The sequence below is a fragment of the Bombyx mori genome, chromosome 26, assembly GCF_030269925.1.
Source record: "Bombyx mori chromosome 26, ASM3026992v2".
Classification (NCBI taxonomy): Eukaryota; Metazoa; Arthropoda; class Insecta; order Lepidoptera; family Bombycidae; genus Bombyx; species Bombyx mori.
The window spans coordinates 10,719,344-10,745,861 of record NC_085132.1 but is presented as its reverse complement, the minus strand read 5'-3'; the positions used below and the strand labels follow the sequence as shown (position 1 = coordinate 10,745,861).

Here is a 26,518-nt window from a genome sequence, read left to right as displayed (position 1 = left end):
CTGCGCTCCAAACAGGAATGTGAATAGAACATTACCTCCTCGTGGTACCTACACGTGTAGAGCCCCAATATGCTCCAATCCCTAATGGCATTCCAGATCTACAAGTTTTGAATGGTAGGACGTCTTGTGAATCCGCACAGGTAGGTACCACCGCCCTGCCTATTTCTGCCGTGAAACAGTAATGCGTTTCGGTTTGAAGGGCGGGGCACCGTTGCACTGTAAAAAACTGAGACCTTAGAAGTCACATCCCAAGGTACGCCGCGGCATTTAACACCGGTAACCACTTAACACCAGGTGGGCCGTAAGCTCGTCCAGCCTGAGCAAAAAAAAAACTAAGCATGTAGTGTATAATCAATCACCCGATACAAAAACACGTTCCAACGAAAACTACGTCAATCGGAATATTCGTAGTGATCCTAACAATTATCTTTATTACATGTCCCTGATTATCTAAACATACAGAAATACAAATATTTATCAACCGTTATTATTGTATATAGCGTCACCGTACAATATTTTTCACTCGTAGAAACTTTTATCTTGTGACGTCTCTCTACGCTTATTAACTCTGTGGGGTAAATCGCACGCTGCTCTGTTTGTTTAATATACAACGCTTACGGGCCGGTCAGTGGTTCTCAAATTAGGAATGACTCCTTTTAAGCCAATGACATTTTAGGTGAGGAAGTGGCCTTCAATGTGATTAATGTTTGTGCTCTTGTTTTCAAGAATTTTGGAAACAGGAGCGGCGTTGATAAAAACTAATAATGAGTTTTCGTGGATTTGTTAGTAATTTATTTAGATATCCCTTACCAATAACCAATTCTAGGGTTGAGGGCATTAAAATACTTTTGTGTGCTTATTACGAGTTTTTTAACGTTCCCGATATCGTAAAAGTTAACTCAAATTTGTATGGAGTTGGAACGTTTGCCTACGTTTGCCGCTAGGGGCGCTGTTCCAATCGCATACAAATTTGAGTTAACTTTTACTCTATAGAAAACGTTAAAAAAGTCGCACTAAGCACCCTAGTCGCTTAGAGTGATTGAATAATAATTACTGGTACACGTGTAGGTAATTTTCCGATTCCATATTTCCTATAAATGCAGGGAAACACAGTATGAAACCTTTAGAAAAATAACCAATTAGCACAATTACAATAATGAATTAAAAAAAATAAAAACCGAGAAATAAAGTCGATGCTCTTCTCTTATTAACTAGCTTATTTTCTTATTTTCTGAGGGACGTATCCGACATGTTTTTTTTATTGAAACACAGTTGACTCGATTGAACTCTTTCAGTAAATTATATTTATTTTTGGCATATACACACATACATACACTTGGCATATACACAAGACCACGGGAATAAATAAATAAAATTTTTGGTGTTCCGTTTGATGCTTAGAGAACATTTCTAAAAGATAGATGTAACGTATTATTGTTAATTAAATTATTGAGAAAATAAATAAAGACTTCGACTAAAAGTAAATATAGGTTTCAAAAAGACTGACTACAAAGTCAACTACATCGGAATGAAAAACAACGTTGATTTTTAACACGATATTATTAGCTTGAACACTTCAGGATCTGGTGTATTCGAAACGCTTTCACTGGTGGTAGGACCTCTTGTGAGTCCGCGCGGGTAGGTACCACCACCCGGCCTATCTCTGCCGTGGAGTAATAATGCGTTTTGGTCTGAAGGGTAGGGCAGCCGTTGTAACTATACTGAGATCTTAGAACTTATATCTCAAGGTGGGTGGCGCATTTACGTTGTAGATGTCTATGGGCTCCAGATGGGCTGTGAGCTCGTCCAACTATCTAAGCAATAAAAAAAAAGCTTCCAGTTCTGGAAGCACGTCTCATCACGTCACTCATCCCACTGAGTTTCTCGCCGGATCTTCTCAGTGGCTTAGTATTCCGATCCGGTGGTAGATTCTTCGATGCACTCCTCTTGCTAAGGGCTAGTGTTAGCAAATTCTCTCAGGTTGAGCACGTGAGCTCACCTACCCGTCCCAGCATAGCTGGTATAGCCTCATAGGCTACCGTCTAATAGGTAAGGAAAGAAAAGGAAGTGTGTTTCCACAAGGGCAGTCTTCGAAATATTGAGGACCTAATGACCTCTAAGACTATCTAAGATTAGATAGACTAGCTTGACCTATATTTTTTTTTTTTTTTTTTTTTTTTTTTTATTGCCCTTGTAGACAGACGAGCATACGGCCCACCTGATGGTGAGTGGTTACCGTCGCCCATGGACTTCAGCAATGCCAGGGGCAGAGCCAAGCCGCTGCCTACCGCTTAATACTCTCCACAAGCCTCGTTTGAAGAAGGACATGTCATAGCGCTCGGGAAACACCGTGGAGGGGAGCTCATTCCATAGCCGGATGGTACGTGGCAAAAAAGACCTCTGGAAACGCACTGTGGATGACCGCAGTGGCTCCAGGTAGTATGGATGAACTCTACTCCGGTGGCGGGCGGTGCGATGGTAAAAACGAGATGCCGGTATCATCTCGAACAATTCCTCAGAGCACTCCCCATGGAACATACGGTACAAAATACAGAGGGAACCGAAGTCCCTCCGCAGACCCAGAGGTTCCAAACGATCCGTGAGACCGGGATTATCGACAATCCGAACGGCCCTCCTCTGTATGGAGTCAAATGGAAGAAGCTGGTATTTGGGAGCCCCGGCCCAGAGATGGGAGCAGTACTCCACGCGAGGCCGGACTTGTGCTTTATAAAGCAAAAGCCTTTGTCCAGGCGTGAAGTACCGCTTCGCTATATGTATGTACTTCTAATGTTTGAACGTAATTTTCACCAGCTTTGTCCTGATATCTTGACCAGATTTACTCGTGTAGGACTCCGCTTCCAACAGTCAGGAAATAATACACAGATTGCAGTAGTTTATTTATTTCTGTATTGCTTTATCTGTAACTCCACTTGTACAATCTTTAGACATCTGCTCACTACCGAATACACTGCTTTCTGTCCCGTTTTTTCGGACTACCGCCTTTTTTATTATGTCACGACCCCACTACTGGCATTGCTACCACCAACAGTGTTGCTATTTGGCGATCCGAAAATTGCCTTAACTGCAACATGATAAATTTTATTTTAATTATTTTATAACAAACCTTACACTCGCTTATTTAAATTTTTGTTCGACGTGCCATTTTTTTTTTAATGTCAAACTTTTTTAATCATGCTATATTAGAGTATGAAACCTTTTCACCATTTACAAAATGCAATAAAGGATTTAACGCCAGAACAAACATGAAAAGGTAAAGATTTAAGCTCGACTAAGCTTCATATGTGAAAGCTCTCCGACGTATGATCCTTTCGTTCAGCGCTAAGCCATTATATTGTTAAGAATTCTTTCTTGAGCTTTCGTGGCGTGCGAGTGTAATCAAAGCTTTCGTTTGAGTATGAAAGCTTTGTCAGTGTAGAAGCTTGTTAATTAGAGATATATAGAGAATTTTCTTGTTGGCTTTTGTGTAATAAAATACTTTGGCATTTAAAAAATATATTTATAACCATTTTTAAAACTATTTTAAGACTTAAAGTACCTAATAATAATATAGTGCGAGTCAGGGACTTTTTTTTGTAATGTCAGATGGGTCAACGACCTCACAGTTCAGTATTAAGTGTCACGATAATGATAACAATAGTATTTCAGTATACCAATATTATTTCTAAAAATCAAAAGCAAAACTTTTACTGGTGGTAGAATTTCTTGTAAGCCGCGAAGCAGTAATGGGTTCCGATTTGGATAATGACAGCCCTTGTATAATAAAACTGAGACTTCGAACTCATGCTTCAAGATGGGTGATGGCATTTTCATTCTTTATAACCTCAATAATATAATAACCATTTAACATCAGATAGGGTGTGAGCTCGTTCACACGTCTATGCAACAAAAAATATATATATTGGATCTTCATTTTTCTTTGCTTATCATTGCTATGATCTAAATCCATTTAAGAAGATTCGTGTGAAAGAATATATTATGTATCTTTCAGGTAAATCATTCAAATAACTCTTAAGTTCTGCATTTCCATAATAATAATATATTAAATCAATTTAACGAATAAAATATGACTTTTTTATCTTTTGGTAATTGAAAATCTTAATGGTAAGGTAATTTAAGGTATGGTAAGGTAATTAAGGTAATTTAAGGCAAATTGTTTATAATGATAAGAAGAAAGTCTTAGAACCAAAAAGGGATGATTGATATGGATATAATTATGTAAATTATAAGCCAAGGAAGGTTGACGTTGGGCAAGCAGCCGGTCGCAAAATAAACGAAAAAGAAACGCTGTAGCACCACATTATACGGGATATGGGAAAGAAGATTTAAATATATTTTTTTATTGCTTAGATGAGTGGACGATCTCACAGCCCACCTGATGTTAAGTGGTTACTGGAGCCCATAGACATCTACAACGTAAATGCGCCACCCACCTTGAGATATAAGTTCTAAGGTCTCAGTATAGTTACAACGGCTGCCCACCTTTCAAACCGAAACGCATTACTGCTTCACGGCAGAAATAGGCAGGGCGGTGGTACCTACCCGTGCGGACTCACAAGAGGTCCTACCACCAGTAATAATTTATTATCTTAATTAATAGCCTTCGATACAAAGATTAATATGATTTTTAATATTAAAGTATTGCAAAAAAATACCAAGAATAGCAATAATAGAAGAAACAGTTTGAACTGATGAAATGTTTTTTCTCGATAAACCATTGGTCCGAATGTTGTTGCTTGCTTAATCTATACTAATATATAAATCTACAGTGGTTTTTACGGATGTTCCTTTATAACTACAGAACCATGCATCCGATTGACTTGTAGCTTGGTATCCATGTAGAAAATACATGTACTTAATGGCTAGGCTAATATTTATGTTGTTGGAACTCCCTACACCAATTGCGGGGGCGTTAATAATGAGAATCTTTGTGGGGGTGAGAATAAATAATGTTAATTTTAAATGGCCAGCGAAACGGATGGGTACCGCTAGTATGCAAATATTTTGTATGCTGTAACTGTACCCGCTATAAGTTGAAAATGAAAAATCACGGTCGTTGTACTTCCAATTTCGGGGCGAAGAATAACAAATCTAATGCGAACGAAACCAAAGAGCACACGCAGTATGTAACACAATAAATACAAGATCAATTATTAGATTAAGAAGTTATTGGATTATCATTGGTCAAGCGAACCCAATCAAACTGGCACATCGATTTAGTTCATTGCCTTTTGATTGGCGTAAATCAGTATTAATAATCTTGAAAAGGAAAAGGAAAATCTAATAACAATAAAACCATCTTATTTTAGGTTCGAGAATCTTCCGCTTAATCGAAATGACGGGTAAAGTAACCTGAATGGCTGATTCATCCTTCAAGTTAGCACGCATGTTTGGCTCGCGGCAGAAGTAGGCATAGAAATAGAATAATGGTGTTTACATTAGCGGCCTTACAATGTGATCCGCCACCAGAAAATTGCCTACAGGTTTAGTGCAATTCTATATTAGGAATAGCCGATACTCAAAATCACTTAAAGAGTAGTGGAGAGGGCTGAGCTTGGAGTTTTCCTATAAGATTGATTCAGGAATGAGGGGATTTACTGGTGGTAGGACCTCTTGTGAGTCCGCGCGGGTGGGTACCACCACCATGCCTATTTCTGCCGTGAAGCAGTAATATGTTTCGGTTTGAAGGGTGGGGCAGCCGTTGTAACTATACTTGAGACCTTAGAACTTATATCTCAAGGTGGGTGGCGCATTTACGTTGTAGATGTCTATGGGCTCCAGTAACCACTTAACACCAGGTAAGCTGTGAGCTCATCCACCGATCTAAGCAATAAAAAAAAAATGATTCGCAGAAGAACCAAGATAGCTAAGAAGGGCCTAATGATTGCAAAATTCAAGACACCGCACTTCTTTGTAGGATTCTTTGCAGGGTACATTGCTCAAAGAACATATAGCCGTTGGGGCTATAAAGTGGTGACCGTGGTTTGGAAATCGCTGCGTGGGTTAGGCCTCCCACGAGATGAGTTGACGAACTGCTAAAAGCCGCGGTAACCCACTGGATGCGGGCTGCGCAGAATCGGTCAATATGGCGAACCTTGAAGAACGCCTATATCCAGTAGTAGAAGTCTGTGTTCGGATGAGACGCCCACAGAGTTTCTCGCTGGATCTTCCCAGTGGGTCGCGTTTCCGATCCGGTGGTAGATTCTGCGAAGCACGGCTCTTGCTAGGGTTCATGTTAGCAGCGGAACACACACTGGCGCGTTGCTCTGGTTTCGACGAGCAACGCGCCGCCCTCGTCGCGGTCATAGGTGAGGACCTCTCGCTGCCGCGCGTCGTGGCTACGATGCTCGGCAGCGACGAGTCCTGGAAGGCGATGCTCGACTTCTGCGAGTCCACCATCTCGCAGAAGGAGGCGGCGGAGCGAGAGAGGGAGAGCTCTTCCCTTTCCGCACCGATCCGTCGCCGTCGAGCCGGGGGCCGGAGGCGGGAATACGCCCGTACGTCCCGGCCCCTGTAGGTGGCGGCCTCCCCCCGGTGAAGGTCAAGGGGCGACCTGAGGGGGTGAGGCCGCGCGGCGCGCTACCAGCACTCTAGCGCGCTGCCGTGGAGTGAATAGAGCGACCGGTCGACGGTGTATCGCGTCCCGACCCGGCAGGCTGGTTCTGGTCCAGCGGGGTATTCCGGGACACCAGCGGCACCGTCTGGGCGGCCCGACGGGCTGCCGTACCGAGACGGCCGACGTTTCAGAGCCTTCGATTCGCCTCGAAGGCTCCGTCGGCTGGGCGTCCTTGGGGTGAGCCGCGCCGTCTGGTTGTAGTGTTGACCGCGGTAGCCCCCCTACCTCATCCGGGTTCTGACCTCGGAGGGGATCGGAGGTCGGGTGTAAGAGTGCAGAGGAGTCGTTTAGTGGGTGGGCTCTAAAATCCTTGGGCCCGCGGTCTGCTCACAACACCATGCAGATCGTTGAGTCTCACATACCCCGCGCACCCCTTTTGCGCGGGGACCTCGTAGGAGGTTCGGCCCTCTACCCGAAAAAAAAAAAAAAAAAAAAGGGTTCATGTTAGCAACGTCGTCATGTTTGAGCCCCACAAGCTACCTACTAGTTAAGGTTACGCTGAAATAGCCCCTCAAGGCTCAACTTAGGTAAGAAAAAAAAAGGATGAGTATGGCGACGAATCAGTACTAGGCGCCCATCAAGGGGAAAGACTTCGTGACCACTCAATGACCCTTTGAGTGGTCACACCGATATTTAACAGACTTCGAAAAAGGCTTTACTCAATTAGGGATGTTTGTTTAAATACTCAATCAAGTTAACCATTTATAAGAACCGAGAGCTTTCATCAAAAAAAGTTCAAAGAAGCAAAAACTACTTAAAGTAAATTGAAGTGAGCGTTTTGAAAGCTTCGTAAAAAGCTCTGAAATAGATCAAAGAACAAACAGAATCACTCGGAACATTAAGTTATTTGTAAAAGTTTCTCCTTTATTCTCATTTCATTAACGTAGAACTTCTGAGTTTTCTGTTACCCAATTTCCTGAGTCTTATGAACGCTGCTGCCTATGTAGAGCCATATTGAGATCACTGCTTTATCTTTGCAATCCGAAATTTCCAAATGGACTCTATATGGTACTAATCCGTGTGGTAAGATACTCTGCGAGTATGACTCGACCGCGGCTCTAGATGCTGTCCAAATTGTCATAGGCTGTCTATTTTTGCGATTGATTAGCCGAACAAATACCCCAAGACCTTTCAACGATTTAACCCTTAAATCCATTAATGCTTACTGATGTTAGGGTATGTTATGAGATCAATAGTTATTTAGCCAAATGATTTATACTATATTATTATAATCCTAGAACTATATATTTTTATTTTGTACCTCAAACCGTCACAAATGTTTATTTTTTTAACAAATAATTTTTTTGTTACAGGGGCTTGACCCCAGCGTGAACCTCACGTTGAATGCTTCAGCGAAACAGCTTATTGAGGCTTCAAAAGGCATCCAAGACCCAAACATACTCCTGGAGAAGTTTTCTCAGAATCGAAAAGTCGACGATCCAACGAGATCCTTACTGATAGCGTTTTACATCATCCTGGTCGTGATCGGAGCTGTGGGGAATGCACTCGTCATATTATCTGTAAGTAGATGAACAAAGGATTTTAGACCTAAAGCTTATGATTACTAGCTCTCATGGAGGTGAAAGTACCAATTACACTGGAATAGTCCCAATCCAAAAGTCGTGGCCTAAAGGATAAGACGTCCGGCGCATTCGTGTTGAGTGATGCACCGGTGTTCCAATCCCGCGGGCGGGTACCAATTTTTCTAATGAGATACGTACTCAACAAATATTCACGATTGACTTCCACGATGAATGAATAACATCGTGTAATAAAAAACCAAACCCGCAAAATTATAATTTGCGTAATTACTGGTGGTAGGACCTCTTGTGAGTCCGCACGGGTAGGTACCACCACCTTGCCTATTTCTGCCGTGAAGCATTAATGCGTTTCGGTTTGAAGGGTGGGGCAGCCGTTGTAACTATACTGAGACCTTAGAACTTATATCTCAAGGTGGGTGGCGCATTTACGTTGTAGATATCTATGGGCTCCAGTAACCACTTAACGCCAGGTGGGCTGTGAGCTCGTCCACCTACCTAAGCAATAAAAAAAAAAGTTACACTCGAATCGGCGGTGTGGTACATACTATTTCTTCATTGTTAAAGGATCAGATGTGATATGTTTACTCAGAAATTTTTGTAGCTATCACAGGATTTAATCCCGAGTATAATTATAATAGCATACGCAATCAGATCTGAGTATACCGAGAAATGCATCAAATAGTATAATACTCATACATATCGTATGAATTAGGTAAATATCTAACATGAGGATACTTCGAGTGTGGACAAATAGTAGCTTGCTCGGCTAATTGGCTTGGGATTTTATAACTGTCTAATTTCAGATTTATCCTTAATTTACTTGCCGAGGCTGTGAACAAGTGTCTTGGGCTCCGCGTAATATATCAGGCTACACACACGGATTCAAATTGAAAATCATTAAAATTAAAAGTCGTAACAGAGTTCCAATGTCAAAACAACCACCGACTCGAAATAGAGCCAGCGGGCTCCTGTTTCCATCCTTTTAAAATAAGACTAACATTACATAATTACAACAACAGGGATAAAATAAAAAGACACATTATATGAAAGTGAATGTCTAATATGATTAAGGGAGTCACTTTTTTTTATTATTGATGACAACATCAAAAAGCATCATACCACAGATACCTAAGACATACGTTTGAAGCCTTCGGATCTACGGAGGCACTTTGTTTTTCTCTGAATGTTCCATGGGGAGTGCTCTGAGGAGCTAATGGAGATGATCGCACCGCCCTTCATCGGAAGCAGAGTTCATCCATACTAATTAGAACTATTGCGTTCAATGACAGTGCCTTTCCAGAGATTTTTCTGCCAAGTACTATCAGGCTTTGAAATAAACGTTCCTCCACGCTGTTTCCTAATAATTTCCCCATCAGGAACAGTAACCACTCACCCTCAGAAGAACCATATGCTCGTCAGGCTACAAGAGCAATAAAAAAAAATTACCGCCAGCCGGTCAGGACTAAAACTTTTCAAACACCTCAGTCCTTCCCCGTGAGTTTTACGCAGGTTTTTATTATGTTTTCCTGGTTGTTAGATTCGGTACATTTATTTTTGCGGCAGAATTTACTACTGACCTTTATTAAAACAAGGAAATACAATGGACGTTGCAGTAAAGGTTATTACGTCATCATTCCGTTGTGGACTTTTCATAAGCAGAAAATGTGGTACCCAAGGGATATTAATTTTGTTTTTATTGTAGTACTGGGCAAAAGTAATAACCTACTTCTTGGTAGGATTTTTATGGCCACTACAAGGCGAATTTCAACATTCTTGCTGTAATAAATACACAATATTATAACCAGACTCGCTTCTGACACCATTTGAAGACATTTTTGGGCTTCACAATATGTCTTACGTAAAACCGGTATAGATGGGCACAATAGGTTTTGGCTCCTTTTATAAATATCACACGATAGTATTTTCAGAACTGTTATAAAAACCAGAACGCAATCTTCTAGGTAATTTAAGAAATTTAATTGTAAACATTTTGACTATATTTTGGGAAGATATATGACAAAGGGAAGATCTTCCACCGAGCGGTCATAAACATCCAACTTCTTAAGTATCTTGAGGATCACCAGCTGATCAGTGACCGGCAGTACGGTTTCCGTCATGGTCGCTCAGCTGGCGATCTTCTTGTATACCTCACACATAAATGGGCTGAAGCCTTGGAAAGCAAGGGCGAGGCTCTCGCTGTGAGCCTTGACATTGCGAAGGCCTTCGACAGGGTCTGGCATAGGGCACTTCTATCGAAGCTTCCAGCATACGGGATCCCTGAGGGACTCTGCAAGTGGATCGCTAGCTTTTTGGATGGACGGAGCATCGCAGTTGTAGTCGACGGCTGCTGCTCCGATACCATGACCATCAACGCTGGTGTTCCACAAGGTTCGGTGCTCTCCCCTACGCTTTTCATACTGCATATCAATGACATGCTATCTATTGATGGCATGCATTGCTATGCGGATGATAGCATGGGGGATGCGCGATATATCGGCCATCAGAGTCTCTCTCGAAGCGTTGTACACGAGAGGCGATTAAAACTTGTGTCTGAAGTGGAGAACTCTCTGGGGCGGGTCTCCAAGTGGGGTGAACTGAATTCAGTTCAGTTCAACCCATTGAAGACACAGGTTTGCGCGTTCACTGCGAAGAAGGACCCTTTTGTCATGGCGCCGGAATTTCAAGGAGTATCCCTGCAGCTTTCCGCGAGTATCGGGATTCTGGGGGTCGATATTTCGAGCGATGTCCAGTTTCGGAGTCATTTGGAAGGTAAAGCCAAATTGGCCTCTAAAATGTTGGGAGTTCTCAACAGAGCGAAGCGGTATTTCACGCCTGGACAGAGACTTGCGCTTTATAAAGCGCAGGTCCGGCCTCGCGTGGAGTACTGCTCCCATCTCTGGGCCGGGGCTCCCAAATACCAGCTACTTCCATTTGACTCCATACAGAAACGGGCTGTTCGGATGGTCGATAGTCCTGCTCTCGCGGATCGCTTGGAACCTCTGGGTCTACGGAGGGACTTCGGTTCTCTCTGTGTTTTATACCGCATGGTCCATGGGGAATGCTCTGAGGAATTATTCGAGATGATTCCCTCATCTCCTTTTTATCATCGCACCTCCCGCCATCGGAGCAGAGTTCATCCATATTATCTGGAACCGCTGCGTTCATCGACAGTGCGGTTCCAAAGATCTTTTTTGCCACGTACAATCCGGCTTTGGAATGAACTCCCCTCCACGGTGTTTTCCGAGCGCTATGACATGTCCTTCTTCAAACGAGGCTTGCGGAGAGTTCTTTATGGTAGGCAGCGGCTTGGCTCTGCCCCTGGCATTGCTGACGTCCATGAGCGACGGTGACCACTTGCCATCAGGTGGGCCGTATGCTCGTCCGTCTACAAAGGCAATAAAAAAAAAAAAAAAAAAAAGCGGGTGATTTTGCTCGGTAGACCGAAGTTGTTGTTCGGAACTTGTATATATGTGCTTTATCTTGAAAATGTCGTAAGCGAGATTCAGGCATCTGTCAATTATCTTGCGTTGTATGATGGCTACCCGCCACAATATCATAATGACCCATACCACCTGCCAATTGAGTATCTTCAATTGCGAATGTCCAATGAATGATTACAGCACTGTGTTACAAGCCATTCATGAACCATTAATAAGTAAGTGTCAACTTAAAAATGGTAGCATCTGCTGCAAGATTCAAACTACGAAACCATCTTACCCTTTAGATCATGAAGGATTTTAATAAAATTAGAAGAAAATTTACATTTGACAGAAATTACTGGCAATTTTTTTAGTGACGTTAATGACAATCACAATCGTTAGAGCCCAGATTTCATTAGAACCGAATAGAAATAGAACCGAAAAGAGATAACAAAATCGAATGTTTTATCAAGGTCGCCAATTCCCTATCAGTATACGCCCCCTAATATTAAATTCTAAACGAAATCAAACACTTTGTTCAAACATATGCTTGGTTGTTTAATAGTGATTTTATTTTGTCTAATGAGATATAGCTTTCAGTTTTTGGCTAAAAGTAGTATTACAGCAAAGGTACAAATCTCTATATGTGCAAACTCGTTTGGAATCTCTAAATCTACGGATTGCTCTGAGAATTTGTTTCAAATAAGTACGTCACCAGCGCACTACCGTCAGAGATATCTATTTCTACCTTAAACCAATTCGTTCATCTACAGTCAGAGATTAATTTTATGAGGAATCATCCAACTTTGGAATGAGCCCCCTTCTACGGTGTTTCTTGCTTTGGAATGAGCCCCCTTCTACGGTGTTTCTTGCTTTGGAATGAGCCCCCTTCTACGGTGTTTCTTGCTTTGGAATGAGCCCCCTTCTACGGTGTTTCTTGCTTTGGAATGAGCCCCCTTCTACGGTGTTTCTTGCTTTGGAATGAGCCCCCTTCTACGGTGTTTCTTGCTTTGGAATGAGCCCCCTTCTACGGTGTTTCTTGCTTTGGAATGAGCCCCCTTCTACGGTGTTTCTTGCTTTGGAATGAGCCCCCTTCTACGGTGTTTCTTGCTTTGGAATGACCCCCCTTCTACGGTGTTTCTTGCTTTGGAATGAGCCCCCTTCTACGGTGTTTCTTGCTTTGGAATGAGCCCCCTTCTACGGTGTTTCTTGCTTTGGAATGAGCCCCCTTCTACGGTGTTTCTTGCTTTGGAATGAGCCCCCTTCTACGGTGTTTCTTACTTTGGAATGACCCCCCTTCTATGGCGTTTTTTGCTTTGGAATGAGCCCCCTTTCTACGGTGTTTCTTGCTTTGGAATGAGCCCCCTTCTACGTTGTTTCTTGAGCGCTATCACATACCTTACTATAATCGAAGATCGAGGAGAACATTAAGCGTCAGAAACTGGCTTGGCTATACCCTAGTATTATAGCCGTATGAATTCTAAAGCAATAAAAAGGAATTCCAATACACGTTTTAAATATAACCACTTCATCAAAAATATCTAAGACCACTTAATAGCATTAAGATGCTTCAACAAGTGTTCCGAACAATCAAAAGTTAAGAGGTAGCCAACTTTAAGCTCAGTAGCTCTTCAAGTATAATAATATAAGCGAACGTTCACTTATGTTCAGTATTTCTTATTGCTTTACTTGAAGAATTAGAGAGAACTCGTGAATTCCGACTACATTCGTTTATCATCGATTTCTATGAATTTTCATTAATAACATCTTCAGCACTATTATCTACTATAAGTCTTTTTACAAAAAAAAATATGATGTAGAAAATCATAAAGAAAATTCTCAAAATAAACTTTACCAAGAGCTCAAGCAAGCATAATAATATTAGAGCTAATTTTTATTTATTTACTAGCGGACCCGACAGACGTTGTCCTGCATTCAAGTCTATCCAGCCGTTTAGTTGCAATATAGATAAATAACCTAGATATCGACTGCAGCACCATCTGCCAGGCTGATTTGTAAATCTAAACTATCCAGGGCGCTATCCAAATCGGTCCAGCCGCTTAGGAGGAGTTCAGTGACGAACACACGCACAGAAGCAATATATATATTATATTTACTAGCTGACCCGGCAGATTTCGTAGTGTTTCAATCGATAAATAAAAGATCAAAACTTTTGCGTAAAATAAACTTAAAACAAACAAAAGGAATCCGTCCGACAAGGGACACATCAAAAGAAAAACAAAATTGTTATTTTTATTTAATTCTGTGCATTTTCATATTTATCTACAATTTAAATCTACTCTGGACTTCCACAAATAATTCAAGACCAAAATTAACCAAACCGGTCCAGCCGTTCTCGAGTTTTAGCGAGACTAACGAATAGCAATTCATTTTTATTTAAAGAGATACAGATAGATAAAGATTTAATTAGACGAGATGCATAAAATTTCACAGAACTTACAGTATTAAAAAAATCCACCTGTTGATTAGTTAAGTGAAAACCTAGTCTTATCGTGAAATGACCCTCTTTCTTTGACCTAAGCGCTCAGAGATAAAATTAAATAATCATTATATTATTATCTTGACGTTTGACGCATCGATTACAATATAATACTAAGGCTACAGATGTCTGAATTTGAGATCTCTCAATCGGTTGCTTAATTTCTGTACGGACTTGTAGACTTCAGTACTTAAATTTTGTCAAGACGTTGTCCTGTTTGCGGAACTATATAGGTGTGATCTTATAATTAAAATAAAAAGATGTGTATAGTTCGAAATTTATTCATTTATCAAGGAACTTGGGGAGCGGGAACATATTGTTACGCCGCTAAGAGTAACGCCATCTGTCGTCGAATAGCAGAAACGAATATCAAAAGAACTAGTAAAATCGAGAACGCTCGAGAACTGCAACGCCATCTATTATCAAATAGCGGAAACACATATCGAAACGACTCGCCCTATCAGGAATGTTCTCGATAATTGTAGAGTTGTAGTATCCATTATAAAAGCGTTGCAGAGATTATACGAAGGCAGTTTCTTAACCCCAGCACGTAACATTATTTTTGTCGAAAGATTGAAAAGTGTGAATAAAGCATACACAAACTCAGGAAAAAAATATACGTATCATATATACGGAACTTGAAAGGTAGCAAGCAGATAGTATCGGCACTGCTCAACAGCAACAACAGCCTTCACCTATCCTGCCTTAACAGAAGAAGAAATCTAAATTAAACTCTGACTTCTTTGCAGGTGGTGCGAAAGCCGGTCATGAGAACAGCAAGGAACATGTTCATCGTCAATTTAGCCGTGTCCGATGCCCTGGTCTGCGTGGTCGGAACCCCGCTGACTCTTATGGAACTCCTGACCAAGCATTGGCCGTTACCGGACTGGCCAAGTTTGTGCAAGGCGTGTGGCGCGATCCAAGCTATATCGATCTTCGTGTCCACTATATCCATAACTGCCATTGCCCTTGATCGATATCAGGTAATTAGTGAATATAAAAATGAATTGCTGTTCGTTAGTCTCGCTAACACTCGAGAACGGCTCGACCGATTTGGCTAATTTTGGTCTTGAATTATTTGTGGAAGTCCAGAGAAGGTTTAAAAAGAAAAAATATGAACTATATGAAAAATATTTTATTTATCGATTGAGGCACTACGAAGTCTGCCGGGTCAGCTAGTTAGTGAATATAATGTTGGAAGAGTGAGAGAAATTATACAAATACTAGCCGTACTCGCCCGCTCCGCTGGGCATTTAAATTTGACATTATTATTTATTGTCGTTATTATTAGGGAGGCCAACACTCATATAAATATTAGCCTATCCATTAAGTACATCTATTTCCTACATGGATACCAAGTTTCAAGTCAATCGGGTGCATGGTTCAGTAGCTATAACGGAACATCCTTAAAACCACTGTAGATTTATATATTAGTATATATTTCTGGTCATGCATGTTATTGAGTTATATTATGTTCTTAAAATACCATATCACCATATCACGCAAATAGTCACAGATAATATCAACCGCGATCGACAGCATAGATTCAAAGTCAATTGTAAAATGCTGTTCTGAAACACCAGTGTAATACAGAAAAAAACGAGACAGTACTGGTGGTAGGACCTCTTGTGAGTCCGCGCGGGTAGGTACCACCACCCTGCCTATTTCTGCCGTGAAGCAGTAATGCGTTTCGGTTTGAAGGGTGGGATAGCCCGTTGTAACTATACTGAGACCTTAGAACTTATATCTCAAGGAGGGTGGCGCATTTACGTTGTAGATGTCTATGGGCTCCAGTAACCACTTAACACAAGGTTAGCTGTGAGCTCGTCTACCCATCTAAGCAATAAAATAAAAAGAAAAATGATTAAATAAGATAAGATGTACATAAAGTTTCTATAAATAAATCTCTACAACTAAGTTGGCCGATCGATTTGACTTTATTCGATCGTTAGCAAACTTAACCGCTGGGCCTAAGGGATGGTAAACACGGTCGTGGGGCCATCCGCTGATAAAGCGCAGGTCGGCCGGATCGTGAACCCTGTGTAGCAGTTTGATCTCACAGCCCTTTTTTTATTGCAATGATGAGTGGACGAGCTCACAGCCCACCTGGTGTTAAATGGTTACCGGAGTCTATAGAAATCTGCAAGGTAAATGCCGCCACCCACCTCGAGATATAAGTTCTAAGGTCTCAGTATAGTTACAACGGCTGCCCCACCCTTCAACTCGAAACGCATTACTGCTTCACGGCAGAAATAGGCAGCGTGGTGGTACCTACCCGTATGGACTCGCAGGAGGTCCTACCACCAGTAAAACGCCCTAAACCGAAACTAAATAATGAAATTTTAGCAATTCGATCTCTCACCACGCGAACTGTATCCATTTATCTTTGAGTGTTGTAATGAACCCAACACTACAAATTGATAAGGCCCACTCGATATTGTTGATAAGTGACGGCTATAAACTCTGCAATAACATATGTCATGTGTGACGGCCGTAAAATTTGTGTTCTCCCGGTGGTTATTTTACGAGGTGGATCGTTAAATGTATTGTAGACGTATTACTCTAAAGTATTATGTAGTAAAACTGAAACAAAATAGAAAAATAGCAACTTAAAAAAGACTAAGACCTCATATCTTAGGAGGTATGATCCACGACCCGGAAAAAAGGGCTCATAGGTATTCTAGTTGCTTTATCTCGCTGTCCATCACTTAATCACTTAACATCAGGTGAGTCATGAGCTCGTCTGCCGTTTTATAGCTACAGAAAGGACATTAAAATTTTAGTGAGTCATGAATCAGCAGGGTCATGTTTTATTGACCGGCTAATTTAAGTGGCATCACTTACTAAATACAACCTTCTGTAGAGAAAGATGAAATTATAAAAACTCTAACTATTGTCCTCAGTTGATCGTCTACCCCACCAAGCCTGGCGTTCAAACAATAGGAGCGCTTGTCACTATGTTCTTCATCTGGGTAACAGCATTCATCCTTGCTTCACCCCTCTACATCTTCCGGAGCCTCAAAACGCACAAACTCGGCATCGCCGGTATCAGCTCTCTAAGTTTCTGCATAGAAGACTGGCCTATCACTGACGGTAGAGCTATCTATTCTCTCCTAAGCCTGATCTTTCAATACCTTCTACCGGTTCTGGTCGTCGTGATGGCCCACATTCAGATACATAGAAGACTGCGAGGCCGAAGAAGGACCACGAGGAAAACGCCAGCAATATTAATAGCCATAGCAGTTACATACGTCATAAGCTGGCTACCACTTAATGTATTTAATCTGGTGGCTGACTTCAGTTCGGCGCCATTTAAAGACGAGAAGACTATGACGGTTACTTATGCTGTCTGCCACATGTTTGGCATGTCGAGTGCCGTTTCAAATCCTTTACTCTACGGATGGTTAAATGATAATTTCCGAAAGGAATTCGAAGAGATCCTGACGAAGTGCTGCTGCAGGAAGAAGCCTTTAGTTAACGGCACGAGGACTACTAATCGGAGGATGGAGACGGAATTGACTGCGCTGGCACAGTTGGAGCATACCGTGACCGGGAACACCAAGACGTCGCAGTGCTCCCAGGTTTTCTGACTAAAAGCTTGCTGCAAATAACACGAATCTTCCAGCTTAGAGATGCAGAGCATCTGAACTGATGTTCCATATAAGACTTTAGTGTTAAACGTGTAAAAAGTTCCTTGTTAAAACAGTTTTAGTGTTAATGTGTAAATAAATGTATTTTTATGTAAATAAGTCATTATGATTAGATTTGAAGTAATATTGTACTTGGCGTTTTAATGAGCCCAAAACGTGAAGTACTGAAATATTGCTAATATAAATAACGATATAATGTACGAAATAAGCACTTGATGTTTAAGTTTTGTATATAAATAAACTCTTTGATGATTAGAAAATAATTTGTTCTTGTATTTATTAATCCCTCTGTCTGTCTGTTCAGTGGAAGTTTTTGACGGAATTAATTTGATAGGAACTGTACAAGAAATAAGCTGATAAGCTCAAAATTGCGCACTCCCGTTCTGAAGGTTAAAACGCGTAGCTTATTAATGTCGATAGCAGCTTGGAGTACTGCTCCCATCTCTGGGCCGGGGCTCCCAAATACCAGCTTCTTCCATTTGACTTCATACAGAAGAGGGCCATTCGGATTGTCGACGGATCGTTTGGAGCCTCTGGGTCTGCGGAGGGACTTCGGTTCCCTCTGTACTCTGTACCGTATGTTCCATGGGGAGTGCTCTGAGGAATTGTTCGAGATGATACCGGCATTTCGTTTTTACCATCGCACCGCCCGCCACCGGAGTAGAGTTCATCCATACTACCTGGAGCCACTGCGGTCATCCACAGTGCGTTTCCAGAGGTCTTTTTTGCCACGTACCATCCGGCTATGGAATGAGCTCCCCTCCACGGTGTTTCCCGAGCGCTATGACATGTCCTTCTTCAAACGAGGCTTGTGGAGAGTATTAAGCGGTAGGCAGCGGCTTGGCTCTGCCCCTGGCATTGCTGAAGTCCATGGGCGACGGTAACCACTCACCATCAGGTGGGCCGTATGCTCGTCTGCCTACAAGAGCAATAAAAAAAAAAAGCTTTGTATTTTACTAAAAAAAATACCGAATATTTAATTTAAAAAAATACCTAAAAATAGTTTGCAATTTACGTACATGCGTAAATACTGATGGCAGAATGTTGTATGCTACCATCCTTCCTAATTTTGGCTCGTTAAAATAACGAGTTCTTGTTTGAAGCGTGAAGAAGTCATAACTTCCATACATTCGCCATAGCGACAGAATACAATTGACAACAGTAACTCTTGTCTCATGGTAGGCTATGATCACTAGTAACCATTAAACATTCAGAGTGACCATGAAATAGCCCATCAAGATATTTTATACCAAAAAAACAAATATGTGAGCCGTCACGGGACGCCTGGCAGATGTGAAACATCGACATTATTTTGTAAAACTAATATGCAGAAAAGAACAGATTGTGATAGGAACTAAATATGTCATAATGATAAAATAAAATATTACGAAAAAATAATTTGTTTTCAAGTAAAACACAAGTTAAGTGTACTGTAGTAAACAACACTGTATACACTACGGAGTATACACTATAGATATCCGAGCACAGTGTAGCGAGAGAGATGGCTTAGCGCCGGATCGAGTGGGAGAGAATCGCACAGTCGATTGCGCATGGCGACGCGTCGCCACACCAGAAATCGGCTGTAGATGTTTCACATCAAAACAAGACCTAGCGCGCTTATCGCTTAATTGCGTCAATTTAATTAGAAAAAATCATGGCGCGTACCATTAAAACGATACGCAAATAGCATTATTGAACGATAAATTACAAAGATTAATTTTATTGTTCGCATAAGCTGAAGTCCGGAATATTCCATCAAGCAATTCGCTAATAGGTTTCAAGCGCTTTGATAAAGGATACTTACTGAGTTTCAATTTTTTGCTTGTTTTTCCTGGTATAAACTAAAATGGAATATTAAAATAATGGTCCAAATTTAAATTTACTGAAGCTTTATCTCTTTAAAATATGTTAAAATCTCTAAAATCACCGATCTTTCTGTATTTTTTTGGTGAGTTTGATTGAAATTTAATAACATAGCATGCAAGGAATTGATTTTCTCATTAAATTATTTCGGCACACCTGGCTAGTCTCAAGAATATTATCATCGTGAATGCCGTCATCCTCTTTGAGATATAAGGTATTTTTTATAAAGATACTATTATAATAAACCTGGTCAGACGTCGCTGTGACCATGTCTCACTTCTCTTCGTCGCTTCCTCATTACTGAGGGTCGTGACCACCTTGGTCTAGTTTTTGCACAAGCTTCCTCCAATGCTGCCTGCATTCGGCCTGCTTAATGGCGCCCGGAACGCTGATGTTTGTGGCCTCTTTGACAATGTCCGTCAACCTGGTTGACAATCTTCCTCGACTTCTCTTTCTTTCCACGTGACCTACAACTATTAGTTTTTCCAAGTTGTCAGGATTTCGTCTTGCCACGTGTCCGAAGTACTTGAGGAGACGCCGCATACAAATCGTAGATAGACGGGTCTTGACGTTTAGCTCCGAGAGAATTGACACATTTGTTCGGCGCTCCGTCCATGATATGCCCAACATTTTGCGCCAATACCATGTCTAATTGTGTGAAAAACATAAATTTCTTGAAACTGTTCTCACATCGTCTACGTTGATGTAATTACGAAGGACACCTTTATTGGACTGCCAACCACAACTGTACCAAGTTTCATTACAATCAGATCTACAGATCAGGAACGCACAGGATATAAACATTGGTCTATCGCCACCCATTATAAAATATACTTATCCAGCTCCAACACTAAAGCATCTATTGGAAACTTGAAGCTCACAGATAACAAAAATCTTCAAACAAACAATTTGCAACAACAAAAATGTGTAACCATACATTGAGATAAAAACTATCCTTTCTTTCAAGTTAGAACAAAGCACACATTTAGCAAAAAAATACGCTAAAATTGAATATTTAGTTTCGGAGTTCACCCAGGACAAACAACTAAATTAAAAAATATCGTGTGTCACAATGACATATTTTATCATGACGAATTTAAGCTCATCTACCTTCGTTGACAATAAAACCGACAAATAAATCTTAACTAAACATCTCCAAGTGAAAATTATATTTTAGTGATTCCCCAACAGTCGATAACAATAGATTTAGAGGCAATTAATCCAGATCCAGGAAGGCCATTTCCTCCGGAGTTGATGTTTCTTTTTGGGAACAAGACGAAACACGAGCTGGAGATTGAAGAGTGCATGGTGGAGTTTGCGGAATGTGTAGCAATTAAGGCTTTCAGGTAAGTTTATAGGTATTGTAACGCGCTGGGGTTCGAGATACATAAAAATTCTACCGAAGTACAAATTAAAACTCTATTTAACTTAGAACACATAACGAACTCTTCAAAATTCTCAATTCACTTCTTCCGCTTCGCTTCAGGTGATCCATTGGCTGTTTCGCTTCAAGTAATTCCGATTACTAACTGACTTCGTGCCATTTCTGCAACGCTTTTATAGTCGATACACATCCCTAGATTTATCGAGAACATTCTGGACAAGTCGAGTAGCTTCGATGTGCGTTTCCGCTATCAGACAGTAGATGGCGTTGTACTTCTCGACCGTTCTCGACGTTACTAGTTCCTTTGATATTCGTTTCGGTTATTTGGCGATAGATGACGTTACTCTTACTGGCGTAACAGTATCTTTATTTATCTAACTAATGAATCTATTGTACCATGAGATCTGACTTCAAATCTCGATAAGTGTTATACTGACACTTATCGAGATCTGTGAAAATTATTTGGTATTTAAAGAGAACTCGTTTTTCTCTTAAATACATTTTGGTTAGATTTAGATCGTTGATGGAGGAATAAGGCATCTATGATTTAAGGATAAGAAGCTTTATGTAGCCGTAGTCATGCTTTTATGCCATTTCTACATCCAGGACCACGTAACTATTTTACCGTAAAGTAAAATAATGCTACGCGCTGGGGTTCGGGATAAATAAAATTTCACCAAAATACAACTCAAAACTGTATTTAACACTTAGAACACTTAAACACTTTAAAACTCTCAATTCGCTTGTTCCGCTTCGCTTCAGGTAATTCGTTCGCTGTTTCGCTTCGAGTAGTTCCGATTGCTGACTGACTGCGTGCCATCCCTGCAACGCTTTTATAGTCGACACCTCATCCCTAGAATCATCGAGAGTATTCCACACATCTCTAGTATTGTTTCCGCTATCTGACAATTGATGGCGTTATACTTCTCGAGCGTTCTAGGTGCTACTAGATCCTTCGATATTCGTTCGACTATTCGGCAATAGATGGCGTAACAACAATAATAAATACTAAAAATCATTTATTGCCTTTCACACAAATTTAGATTAATACATTTAGATAAATAAAAGAAAGAAAGAAAAACAAAGGAAAAAGTAATAGTTACCGATTTAAAAGGTAGTATGGCCATCAAAATGATTAAGCCTATGTTTGACCTAATGTCTCAAGATGGATATTGGCGATTCTCCGAGTACCAGTTAAGGATTCGATGGACGTGCCCTAGTGTCTATGAAGGTCACGTCACCTCCGTTATAACGCTCCATCAGGCTTGCCTTTGAATACGAAAATCGAATATTGTATTATATTTTACGATCACGTATGACGCTGTAGGGAATGACAATTTTCTTGACGATTGTACAAGTATATATATGTACGTGATATAAAAACTGCTTCCTATTTAGAGACAGTTATTTGAAATAATAGTGTACTTAGTCAAATTAGACGCAAAAGAACTTAATATTCTAGCAGTAGATACAGTTAGAATGATCGCAGTGAAATCTTCTAGGCAAAAACCGATTTGCGCAGAAGATAGAACACAAGCCAAAAAACTCTTTTCCAGCTTATGCGAAATGTCTTATGAAAATTGCAGATCATCGGGTAAGTACATTCTAATATTATGATGCTTTTGCATGTTCTATACAATCGGATTGGATAGGGAAGGCTTTGCAATATCAGAAGTCCATAGATATCATAGTGAGATTTTTTTTTTATTTTTTATTTTTACATATGTGAACGAGCTCACAGCCCACCTGGTGTTAAGTGGTTACTGGAACCCATAGACATCTACAACGTAAATGCGCCACACACCTTGAGATATAAGTTTTAAGGTCTCAAGTATAGTTACAACGGCTGCCCCGCCCTTCAAACCGAAACGCATTACTGCTTCACGGCAGAAATAGGCGGGGCGGTGGTACCTACCCGTGCGGACTCACAAGAGGTCCTACCACCAGTATAAGGCTGAAGTGTCTGTAATATAGTACCTAAGTAATATGTGGCTGTCCTTGCATCATTGGGATAAATAGATATTCACGCATATTGGAACATAACACACATTCGATATTACCTTTAGATATTTGCACGGCTTAAAACAGTTAAGGTGAGCAATCTTTCCTCAATTAATGACCCTTAGTCAGGCTTTCACTTGTTACCGGAAACACATAGACGAGAAAGTAACAAATACAGTCAATTCACAAACATGTACCAAATAACTTTAAAAAAATCGGGTATTGATTTCTACTAGAAAATTGGAAACTAGTTCTGATGGCAAGTTGGGTCCGAACATTAAATTGGCTAGAGCATTAATTTATTAATCTATTACTTACTTTCTTAACATTGTATTTTTTTAAATAACTTTTCTCAGGCACTTGGAGTTACTATAAAGATACCAAATGTGAAAAAGGTTAAATACAATACTTATTTGTTGAAAATTTTTGACTTATTTGTTTATTTGCGTTCATAATTAGCTAAAAGTCACATTTTCTGATTTAAAATTCCACTTGAAGCTGTGAAAATAAAGTTTCAAAAACAAAAGTTACCCTTAAAGGAAACTTCATTTCTAATGCCTCAATTTGCCTCAAATTAGCCCTCAAAGACTAACAAGAGTATTATTAGTCCTTCCTGATGAAAAGTAGTCATTGTTTTTTCAAGTTCTCAAGTCTAAATCCTGCTATAAGATTCATGGAGCATAACCTTCAAAAATAAATTAAGACTACAGGTTTCCATTATCTACATTACCAGACTAATCGTAAAAACATATTAACGATAAAAAGTTTCAAAAATGTAAAACGTTTTTATCCTAAAATCGGTTCATTTCTATCAACAATGCCCTTAAGAATATTATTTTTGAAAAGTCCTTGGCATGGCGCGATCGCAAGACACCTTAATCCCTATTGTTTGAGCCCTTGAGACATGACGGAACATGCAAAATTTGGCCAGTCAGCCCTTCGCAAGACCCCGCGATCGAAACTTAATACTGCTTCAACATTTATACGGGGTCGTACTTGGACCGTTACAAGTGTTTTTTTAAGGAATAGTTTATTTGCCAAATTCACCACTAAAAGTGTCATAACGAGAAATCTTGAATGACCCATCCTTTCTTTGAATCTATGCATCCTTGTTGGATGAGAACGACAAAGTTTTGAAGAGCATTCGTCAGGATAAAGGTAAAACTGCTATAATACTCGTGACCCCGTGTGGATAATTCAATTGGTTAGATCATTACTACGTAAATTATTCCGTATAACTTAATATAATTTATCAAATGCCCTTTGTGAATACTAAACACTTTTACGATGGATATTGACACAATGGTACGCAGATTTGAAAATTATCACGCTGATTTATGTACAGCTGGGAGACAACGAATGTGGCATAACTGGAGCTGTCTTTTTCAGTGCACCATGCTGCGTCATCATTGTCCAGAATTTTCTATTGGATTTACTGATGGCAGGACCTCTTGTGAGTCCGCACGGGTAGGTACCACCGCCCCGCCTATTTCTGCCGTGAAGCAGTAATGCGTTTCGGTTTGAAGGGTGGGGTAGCCGTTGTAACTATACTGAGGACCTTAGAACTTATGTCTCAAGGTGGGTGGCGCATTTACGTTGTAGATATCTATGGGCTCCAGTAACCACTTGACGTCAGGTGAGCTCGTCCACCCATCTAAGCAATAAAAAAAAAAAAATATATATTGTCGTAAATTTAATGGTTAGCGCCTATTTAAGTGGTTAATGGACCAGTGATATCATTGACCACCATCTTGAGACATGATATCGTAGTCACATGACGGCGACAAAAACAGGCTGCATGATGGTGCAGTCAACTTGATGACTTTGATTCAAATTTTTTTCCAATCGCATGACGTATTTATTACACTTATTGATGCCAATGTCAAATATTATATTATATTACATTACATTATATTACATGTACATGGTATTATATTACATGAGTTTTTATAGATTTCAATTAAATAAAATCGTATAAAATAGGTCTATATAAGAACAAAGAATACACATATATAAGAGAGTATACTGCACAACGTGGTTGGAGTACACTAATACATTTATTTACGTTCAGATCGCACAGCTTTTTCCGAACAGGTCATAACCGCTTCCCTGGGCTTACGTCTGTAAATTTCGATAATTTCGCTCCGACCCTGGCACCTGATACTCTACGAGCAAACTGTGATGCCGAGGGTACAACAGTGTAATTTCCTAGTCACAGAAATAAATTTACATATTATTCGCGAAAGTTGTGAACTCGTTCAGATTCTTTATATTAATACGCTTTTATTAGCTTCAGACGTATGTATGTTTGTAACGGAATCTTTGAACATGGTTTTTTCCCCCTTCAAAACGTCGGATTAACTCGAAATATGGTATACTTATTAAGGACCGATGACAAATCAATATTTAAAAAAAAAGTGCGTGCGTACAAAGTACATATTATGTCAGAAGTGAAACTTTTTTGGCGAACTAATTTATGAGTCTTGCTTATATTTATACAAACCTAAAACTTTCGATTTCCGAGACTTAGAGGAAGGGAAAAAAGAAGATATGTTCCCGCCAAAAGTCTGTCAAATGTCAATCTCAAACCTCAGTGTTGACAGTCACATTATGTTTAGATTTCTAAATTGTAAATGACTAATGTTTTGCCAATTGAATTGACTAATTTAATTTCATGCTATTTGATTAATGTTTCAAATAAATTTTAATTTTACCACCTGGTATTAAGTGGTTACTGGAGCCCATAGACATCTACAACGTAAATGCACCACCCACCTTGAGATATAAGTTCTAAGATCTCAGTATAGTTACAACGGCTGCCCCACCCTTCAAACCAGAAATAAAGAGGGTGGTGGTACCTACCCGTGCGGACTCACAAGAGGTCCTACCACCAGTAAAAAACCGTGACCGTATTTACGGAGCTTTTAATTGTTAACTAGGCGTCTGGGGACGTCTGGGGTCTTAGTTTGTTCAATTATTTAATTTTATTTTCTATTTTTTTGTTGGATTTTCTATAAAAGCGTATTTTGTTAGTTTTTTTAAACTATTATTTAATTTAATGTAAGTTCATACAATATCGTCAAAGTATCATGTACCATGAAAAGAATATGACGTTTTTGTTACGTCAAATTGAATTATTCAATATGCAAACGAGATAAACATCGAAGGGTATACTGGAATCAAGATGGTGCAGCATCTGTCCATATTGGATATACAGATTTGAGAGAATTGTGCCAGCATCCAACAATGAAGTGGCGTTTGAGGCATAGTGGCATTTTTAAATAAAGTAATTCATAAATTTACTAATGCTAACGTTTTTTTTTTACTGCTTAGATGGGTAGACGAGCTCACAGCCCACCTGGTGTTAATTGGTTACTGGAGCCCATAGAAATCTACAACATAAATGCGCCACCCACCTTGAGATATAAGTTCTAACATCTCAGTATAGTTACAACGGCTGCCTCACCCTTCAAACCAGAAATAGAAAGGGTGGTAGTACCTACCCGCGCGGACTCACAAGAGGTCC

At 40.2% G+C, this 26,518-nt stretch overlaps 1 protein-coding gene across 1 annotated transcript in view; it reads left to right on the top strand.

The window, feature by feature from the left end:
• NGR-A4 (neuropeptide receptor A4) overlaps nucleotides 1–18,005 on the top strand; it is an 82,803-nt gene extending 64,798 nt beyond the window's left edge. The window contains 3 exon segments of the mRNA NM_001134267.1: nucleotides 7,948–8,154; nucleotides 14,844–15,077; nucleotides 16,998–18,005. Coding sequence (NP_001127739.1) covers nucleotides 7,948–8,154; nucleotides 14,844–15,077; nucleotides 16,998–17,684 — 1,128 coding nt within the window. The 3' untranslated portion in view covers nucleotides 17,685–18,005.
• Nucleotides 18,006–26,518: the final 8,513 nt, after the last annotated feature.